This window comes from Sorghum bicolor, chromosome 1 (genome assembly GCF_000003195.3).
Source record: "Sorghum bicolor cultivar BTx623 chromosome 1, Sorghum_bicolor_NCBIv3, whole genome shotgun sequence".
Classification (NCBI taxonomy): Eukaryota; Viridiplantae; Streptophyta; class Magnoliopsida; order Poales; family Poaceae; genus Sorghum; species Sorghum bicolor.
Window position 1 is genome coordinate 65,329,627 of NC_012870.2, and position 9,459 is coordinate 65,339,085.

A 9,459-nucleotide genomic window follows, 5' to 3' on the forward strand; every position below is an offset into this window, starting at 1 on the left:
CTGAGTTGTTGCAACTCCACACGGTGCCGCGGCGACATCGTCTCAGCGAGGACACTTGTTGCTGCTCCCTTCCATCCACAGTGACCGCTCGGCGACAGCCATGGCAATTGGCTGGTGATTCTCATGAGTACGAGTGTGGCACGATTTGAGTCGTATCTATTTTCTTTGTGAATTCCAATGCTTCGTCTCTCTATTTCTTAAAGCATTTTGTGGTGAAAATTGTTCCCAACAAATGCGATGTTGCTCACGAGTGGCACAGATGTGGATGTGTGCGTACAAATGCCAGGAATGACAGTTGCTAGATTTGTTCTTTCTGATCGTTTTTGTTTGTACAGAGTATAAATGAGTTTGGTTGGTTTTGGCTCAAAAATTCATGTGTAATGTACATACTCTTCTCTTAGTGTGTATACTCGTCGCCATGGAAATATGTGCATAGTCATACTTCATTGTGATACATATACCACAGTATATGAATACAGTACACGTGAATGTATGCACATGTACTCTGATCGTCTGGTTTTAAGTATGCACTTATACTATCTTAATCTAGCGTATGCGTGCATACTTTATTTGGAAAAGTATGTATGAATACTCTATTCTAAAAAGTATCTATAAATACTACATGCCAAAAAAATATGTATAAATACTCTATTCTAAGAAGTATGTATATATACTCCATACTCTATTTTTAAAAGTATATATAAATACTCTATTGTAAAAAGTATGTCTATATACTTCATTTCAAAAAGTATGGACAGATACTCATAAACGAGCAAGCTCAATCTAGATAGGATAACCATGGTAAGCTAGAATCACAGCGACCGTACAACATATATAATAATTAATTAAGTTTGTTAAATATACGCTTCATGTATCCTTCACAGTATCCACTACCCGTTATGGCTAGTGGTGTTAACGCAGCTGTAGTAGAAAACAGATAGGGAGTAAAACTACTCCCAGGAGTATAGAAAATGCACCCTATATATATATATATAATGTTCTATGCATATGCCGTAAAATTTGATATCCACTACCCGTTATGGCTAGTGGTGTTAACAGCTGTAGTACAAAACAGATAGGGAGTAACTACTCCCGGGAGTATAGAAAATGCACAAAATTTGATATGATAAGAATTGTTTAAAAAGTTTTAGATTTCAAGTCTAACTAAACACGACCTTAGTTTCTCTGAATGTTCACGCATTGTTCACATAAACTCTTTTTCTCTCTCCTCTTTTTTCCTCTCACGAAGCAGGTGGAGCCATGATTTCCCCTCCCCAAGCTCCATATAATATTGGCTTTGTGAGAGAAGATAGAGGAGAAAGAAAATGAGTTCTTGTGAATAATGAATGAACAATGCACACATTATAGAAGATGTCGTCATAGAAGCTCTACCAAATGGGATCTAAATAAAAAGGTATTATAATGGAGTGGCGGAATCGGAAGGACAAAGATAGAATTGTTCACATGTTTAGATATAATTGTTCACATGTTTTTAAAACTTATCCTCTCCTCACCATACAATATAATTCCCTGGCATGTGCCAGCTCAGTCTCAGTGCTCTCATAGTAGCGTCACTTTGGTCGGGGCACTGCTCGGTTGTGCAAGCACATAGTACCGGTAGGAGGGTCACAGGTGTGCCGGGCCGAAGGGGCGAAGGGCCACCAAGGCTCTGCACTCTGCAGGTGGTGGTACGCTGCTTGTCTCTGTCAGCAAGAACCACGTTTTTTTGTTTTGACAATAGCAAGAACCACGTTGAAATGGACGTCAACTAGCGAGCTGCATGCAGGTACCCCTACTGTCGCTCGGAACTCGATCGGAAGCCCTTAGCGGCTGAGCCCACGCCGATGTCGTGACGATCTATAGCGACAAAGCGCAGAAGCCAGGAGGTGCTAGCTGCTGGGTGATGGAGCTCTCTCACCGAGAGCGCTAAAACTTCAACGACAAGTTTGCCCTCACTGTGACAACCCGTTAATCTTTAGCTATTACTTCTTTAAACTATATCCATTCTGTCTCAAAATAGTTGAAACTTACATTAAAAAAATATCAACTATTTTAGAATATAGAGAGTACATATAAATAACGTGGCCACCGATTTTTCATCTTTATCCGAGTGTTCTTTGCAAATAGCTGACAGTTTTCAGTCTTTTTTAGAATTTTCTTCGTAGCTGAGGGTTAACCTTTTCCAAGGATAAATATGAGCATGCAGCCCGTAGCCCATTGGCACGGCACAAAGCACACCATTTTAGCCCTGACATGAGCACGATGGCGGGCTGGCCTAGCAAGATACATAGCGTTGTGTGCCCATGCCGGGCAGCACGCCCAGGCCAACAAATTAGGAGACGGTACCTGCCATAACCTCGTAAAGGTCCAGCCGCTTATCCGACTCCTTCTAGTCTCATCCTCACCCCGTGACCCCCCTGCCGCAGCCGCACTCACACCGTGACCCACTGCAACCGCAAGGCGCGCAACTCCCGAGTTGCAAGGAGGCGCCCTCCCCCTACCCTCAGCACCAAGCTGCCAAATAGTGGCCACCTCCTCACCCCCATCACCACTAGCTGCATCCTTCTCTATGCCTCCCACATGGCCACCGACTTCGAGTGCGTCGGCGGCCTCCTCCACGGTGCGTTCAGCCTACTGCTGCTCTCGTCCTTGTGGATCTGGCCCGCCTGATCCACTACCGCCTCCTCCACGGCGCCGACCACTGCCCTGGCCTCGCGGATCCTGCCGCCTCGACCTCAACTTGGCTCGCTGCTATCACCGCCCTCGCATGGCAAGCCTTGGGTCGCCCGACGCGCTTTTGGGCCTAGGCTTTTTGGGCGAGCACGACATGAAAATAGCCTAGAGGGCTATGCCTAGGCCATCGGCCAAACATGAAGGACTGGTGCGGCATGGCCCAATGGTTCAACGAGCCCTTCCGTGTTGTGCATGGTACGGGCCCATGCCGTGCCGGGCCAGGTAGCCTGTTTGCTCTCTTTACCCAAGGGTTACGGTTTATTTGTTTGAAAAATATTGGCCGCAGTTCTTAGTTGGAGATTTATCTATTTTTCCTTAGGGTTGCTTGAATTAGACTAGAAACCCCTCGGTCATTGAGAGAAAAAATATATTGAGAAGAATATTAACTCTTGGCGATTCAAGTAAAACACTCCAAAAATAATAATAAATTAATTTATTAGTATAGCAAACCTAGGTACAGTAAAAAATTACAATATATAACCATCTAAAATATTAATATTTAATATGTATAAAACTATATAAGTTACTAGGCCATACAGAGGCATGTGCGGATACGATAGAAGTAACAATTCAAGGTTTAATTGATTTTTTTAAGAAAATAGGAGGTGAGGAGCAAAGATGGTGGGGCCAAACAGTCTACGATAGATGATTTTTCTTATGTATATATACATACCGTTTGTTATGAAATCTAACAAAAGTCTACCTGATCCGAATATATAAGCTGCACCATAGCTTATCAGCCAAGTAAATAGGTAAAAATAAAACATAACTAAAATCTACCAATACTATACGTATGCACCCATAAGACAAGCAACCTCCTCTTGGTCTAGCTTCGGTGTGGTGCCGATCACGAGGCAGATTGACGTCTATGGGTGATTGTATATAGTAGATAGTGGGTGCAGCTGCACCTACGCAAAAATAAAAAAAAACAAAGATTATAGTTAAATTTTTACTATATTCACACCTTTAAATTCAAATTCTATGCACTCCACATGGCAAGCACACCTTTTCTGAATTTTCCCGTCGACGTCCCTCAGGCGTAGAGGTGTGCAGGCAGCCTGGGCACGGCGACGGCCTCGAGAGGGACGAAGCGCGGAACGGCCAGGCCGAATTTCTCCTGCATGCTCAGCTTCTCCGGGGCCACGCCATCCGGCAGCCGCCACGCGAAGGCGTGCAGCAGGTTGGCCAGGGTCACCTGCACCATCTTGAGCCCGAGGACGTAGCCCGGGCACATTCGGCGGCCGGACCCGAACGGGAGCAGCTCCAGGTCCTGCCCCTTCACGTCCACGCCGCTGCCGACGAACCTCTCCGGGCGGAAGAACTCCGCGTCGTCGCCCCACACGGCGGGGTCGCGGCCGATGGTCCAGACGTTCACGAACACGAGCGTGCCCCGTGGGATGTCGTAGCTGCCCGTGGAAGCGTCCTCGCGGCACAGCCGCGGCGCCAGCAGCGGCGTCACGGGGTGCAGGCGGAAGGCCTCCTTCACGATGGCCTCCAGGTACGGCAGGTTCGGAATGTCCTGCTCGGTGACAAGGCGTTCGCGGCCGACGACGCCGTCCAGCTCCTCGGTGGCCTTGGAGAGCACATCGGGATTCCGCAGGAGCTCCGACATGGCCCATTCGATGGTCACCGCCGAGGAGTCCGTGCCGCCAGCGATGAGGTCCTGCATGCGTACTCGTCACATCATAGGTTTTTTATTACTCGCTCCATTTCAAATGATAAGACATTCCAAAAATCTTAGAGTCATAGCATCTCAAATTTGTCAAAAAATATATGACCTGATAATAACATTTATTATATCAACTAATTTAAGTATCTTTAGATTCTTCATTAATTATATTTTCATAATATATTTATTTGTATTTAATGAAGAATATAATGATACTTAGTTGATATAATAAATATTATTATCTTATAATATAATTTTAGTCAAACTTGAGATGTTTTGGCTTTCCAAGAAATGTCTTATAATTTGGGATGAAGGGAGTATATTTTATAAAAGGGCAAAGTATAGAATATCTTTCTATTTCTATTAATTTATTGCTTGTATTCGAGCTATCATATTATTTGAAACAAAATGAGATCCAAATAACTCTAAATAGAGCATAAGTAGAGAGATAATATTTTTAAAAGAAAATTGTAACCAGTTCCATATTTTTTAATTTCAAAAATATTAATTATAAAGTTCTAGAGATCAAACAATATTTTATTGTTTTTTTAAATAAAAAACATTTTTCAAACAATTGGTTCCTACCGAGTACCAATCTATATAACTAGAAAGATTCCCCGCGCATTGCCTCGGGTACGAAGAAGGAATATAAATAGGATAGAATATTAATCACTAAGAATCAGACCAACGAACATAATGTGATGTGTTAGTGGATGTTGATGTGGTCACTTTGCATGGCGATATAGTTAAATGTGCTAGTGAGATGTTCTAATGGATGCTGATATGGACATTTTGCATAGCAAGAGAAATAGCTAATAGGGTTTATCTTTATAAAAGATATACATATCCATAGAAACCTTTTCAGACTAAACTAAAGAAATTTACAATTTGTTTGAGCAGGAAATATGACAATACCACTCCTTGACCTAAACAAGAACCATCTTTTCTAACTAGAACGTCCTACACAACTTGATTTATTGTGTTTATTTACCATGTGATTAATAACTATCGGTTTATAATTACATATAGTGTGGTCCTTCATTATTTTGCTTTCTGAATTATTAGTGATGTTGTGAAAATCATACTAACAGGTTGTGAATATAGCCATCGGGGTCGAAAAGAGAAATTTGCCATTTCTTTGAGTTCAAAATATCATAATGCCACTCCATGACCTAAATAAAAAACCATCTTTTCAAACTACAACCACCCTACACAACTCGATTTATTGTGTTTATTTACCATGTGATGAATAACTAACAATTTACTATATATAGTGTGATCCTTTGTTACTTTGCTTTGACAATTATTAGTGGTGTTGTGAACATCATACTAACCGGTAGTGAATGTAGCTATCATGTGACTAGGGGTCGTAAAAAGAAACTTGCAATTTCTTTAAGTTGGAAATATCACAATATGTCACCCTATAACCTAAATAAATCCATCTTTAAAACTAGAAACATCCTACACAACTTGATTTTATTATGTTTATTTACCATGTGATGAATAACTATTAGTTTTATTACACATAGTGTGATCCTTTGTTATATATTGCTTTTAGACTTATGTAGTGATGTTGTGAATAGTGGATGCACATGTGGTGAGTGGTGAAGGCTCCAAAGGAGGAGCCGGTCGACGGGGGTCCATCCCTGGTGAATAACTATTAGTTTTATTACATATAGTGTGATCCTTTGTTATATTGCTTTCAGAGTCGTTAATGATGTTGTGAACAACGGATGCACATGTGACCTAGTGGTGAACGCTCCAAAGGAGGAGCCGGCCAATGGGGGGGGGGCATCCCCGGTCCCGCACCTAGCCTCCTATGAAGGGCGCACCGGTGCTTTCAAAAAAATGATGTTGCGAACATCATACTAAGTAATAGTGAAAGTGACTAGGAATCGTAAAATGAAAATTGTAATTTCTTTGAGTTGCAAATATCACAATGACATCAAATGACCTAAATAAGCCATCTTTTTAGACCAGAACCACCCTACACAACTCGGTTTATTGTGTCATTTACCATGTGACGAATACACATAAGTGGTCCTTTGTTATTTAACTTTCATAATCATTAGTGATGTTGTGAAAAATATACTAACCGGTAGTTAAAGTATCTATCATGTTGACTAGGGATCCAAAAATGAGATTTACAAGTTATTTAAGTTACAAATATCACAATGTCATGACCTAAATAAACCATCTTTTCTATCTAGAACAACTTTACAAACTCGATTTACCTATATCTAATTAATATCCAAGAGCTAAAATTTTGGCCCCTAAGTTTTTTCTAGCCCAATCATCGAGTGGGCTACCCACTCAAGAAGTTGCCGGCACCTATTTCTCTCGTCGCTTGTCAGACGGAACCCTTATTTTTCATGGAAAACATTCGTGTCCGCGTCCTTTTCCCATTTTTAGTTTTCTTCGATTCCCTTTTCCCACGTTTGTTTCCATGACTTTTTCCATTTTACTTTTTTGTCCCACTTTTACTATAACTAAATTATAAATATAGTATTATATGGATTTTTAAACCCTAATCCTTCTATAATAAATAAATATTTTCATCATTAAGTTGTTGCTCATTTCATATCTTTTTGGAAGTTGGCTTCGAGGGTCAGAAGGGTCTCAACCTTATAATATTGTTGAGTGTGATGACTACTTGTTTTTCACTTTGGTTATACAGAAATGATTTGGTATTTGAAGAAAAAAAGTTATTTACTCTCCCTTGCAGGTGGTTTATTCGGTAACCCATTAGCTATATACATGGGTTATCCTCAAAGACCTTACAAGTAGGCTTTGGTGCCGAAGGCATCGCAACAATTGATGCAAGCGGTTACATCTTTTCCTCGGGCACATGAATGATGATCTAGTCTTAGAACTGATTATCTTTAGAGTGTCTAGATTCTTTCTCCCTTAGGCTTTATGTTTATGCAGAAGCCGAAAGTGAATTAATAAAATCCTTTCTTTATTAAAAAACGAAGCCTCAATAAGCTGATCGTCCAACTAATTAAACCATGGACCAGAATCTGAGTAGTTTTTCATCTAATTTTGATAAACATAAATATATCTTCATACACTTTTACCGGTGCAATACTTGATGGGACTGCTGTGTGAAAATTGAGAGCGATCTTCATCATAATCATCAATAGATGGACAAATCATTCACATGATGGAAACTAACTCCTTACCGAGTTTAGCCATACATCAGCATTACATATTTTATGGTCCTCAAAAGAAGTCTTCATCAACATATGGATGGTATAAAAGTTAAAGTTACGATTAAATATTTTTGTTCTTTACAATAGAATAGAAACTCTGTTATATGGTTGTATTTCAATTCATGTCATATTATTGTTAATATTAACTTATGTAAAGGATGCATCCTTAAAAGATTATAGCTTTTAAACTTTATAGAAATAGAAAAAAATAAATAGATACTCTCGTACGTCTATAAATAAATGCTTATCTCACATTTCAAGAAGTTATATATAAACAGTCCTAGTTCGACCAAATATCTATAAAAAATTATAATATTTATAATATCATACGTGTAAGTATTATTAGTTTTATTACGCCATATATTTTCATAGTAAATCTAGATGCAAATGTCATTACTGTTTTATATTACTTAAACATAATTGACTTTTAAAAATATGAAATGAGCACTTACTTTGATACGAAGGGTAATATATAACATTCTTGTTCTCATTTCATACTAATGTTTGGTAGTTTTTTCTTTCGTTGCAATATACGAACATATATGTTTTGTTAGCTAGTTATGTTTATTTGCCATGTGACGAATAGCTAGCTATTATTGCACATATATAGCTTGGTCCTTTGTTACTTTGCTTTTAGAATTTTTAGTATGCTGTGAACGAATAACAATCCACACGTGTCGCTTGTTATATTATATTATTATAATCTAAACTAAGTTTAATTACTAATCTTGTAATTAAATCGTTCAGATAGTATATGGAAGGGGTGAATTATTAGTATATTAATTAGTAAGCCTCCACGGCTCCACGGCATTCTTACCAGAGCGAATCCCTTGACGCCATCCCGTTTGATGGGCACCTCAAGTTTGGGGTCGTCGGCGAGCTCCAGCAGCAGGTCCACCATGTCCGCGGCAACGAACTTATCGCCTTCTCGCCGCCGTCGCTGGCTGTGCTCCTCCACCATGTGCTCCAAGAAGCGATCGAACATCTTGCCCAGCTTCTTCATCCTCCCGACGTAGCCATGAATGTCCAGCCAGCTGAGCCAGGGGATGAAGTCCCCGACGCAGAACACGCCGTTGAGGAGAAACAGCTCGTCGACCATCCACCTGAACTCGGCCGGCGAGATCGGCGAGCCAGCGGTGCCGCCCTCGCCGACGTATTTCCCGCCCAGCGCCATGCGCGAGATCACGTTGAGGCTCAGCATGAGCAGGTGCTCCTTGAGCGCGACGACGCCCCCGCCGCGCCCGGCGGACGCGGAGGAGGAGGAGGACAGGGACAGGGCGCGCAGGTCGCGCAGGAGCACGCGCAGCTCCTCGCTGCGGACGTGCTCCAGCGACCTGAGCTGCCTGTCGTTGAAGAGGTTGGCCTTCCACAGCTTGCGCGCCTGGCGCCAGTAGGCGCCGTAGGGGGACCAGACGATGTCGGAGTAGTCGTAGGCGGTGTGCTTCCCGGACGCCATCTTGGGGCGGTCGATGAAGGACGCGTCGTTGGTCTTGAGGAAGAACCTGGCGGCGTCCACCGACGAGCCGACGACGACGGGGACGGAGCCGAAGCGGAGCGACATGAACGGGCCGTGCCGCGCCGAGAGCGCGTGGATGGAGCGGTGCGGGAGCGAGCCGAGCAGGTTGAGGTTGCCGATCACCGGCCACGGGCGAGGGCCGGGTGGGAGCCTGTACTCGCGGCTGGAGCTGGAGCTGGAGCAGCGCTTGCGGCGGAGGACGGTGACGACGAGAAGAGCGGTGGCGAGCACGACGCCCATGAAAGAGACTACTAGTTCCGTCTCCATCGGAACGTAGTAGCTGCGATGTGCTTATTCTTTTCTTCTGTTGTGTGCGTTCAAGAACGAGG

General features: G+C 42.3%; 1 protein-coding gene across 1 annotated transcript; it reads right to left on the reverse strand.

Annotated features, from left to right (window-relative positions):
• LOC8080798 (flavonoid 3'-monooxygenase) lies at positions 3,321-9,459 on the reverse strand. The gene is made up of 3 exons (XM_002467782.2): positions 8,432-9,459; positions 3,739-4,396; positions 3,321-3,641 (listed from the first exon to the last, which is right to left on the reverse strand). Exons 1-2 carry the CDS (start codon positions 9,395-9,397, stop codon positions 3,767-3,769), a joined length of 1,596 nt encoding a protein of 531 aa, XP_002467827.1. The 5' UTR covers positions 9,398-9,459; the 3' UTR covers positions 3,321-3,641; positions 3,739-3,766.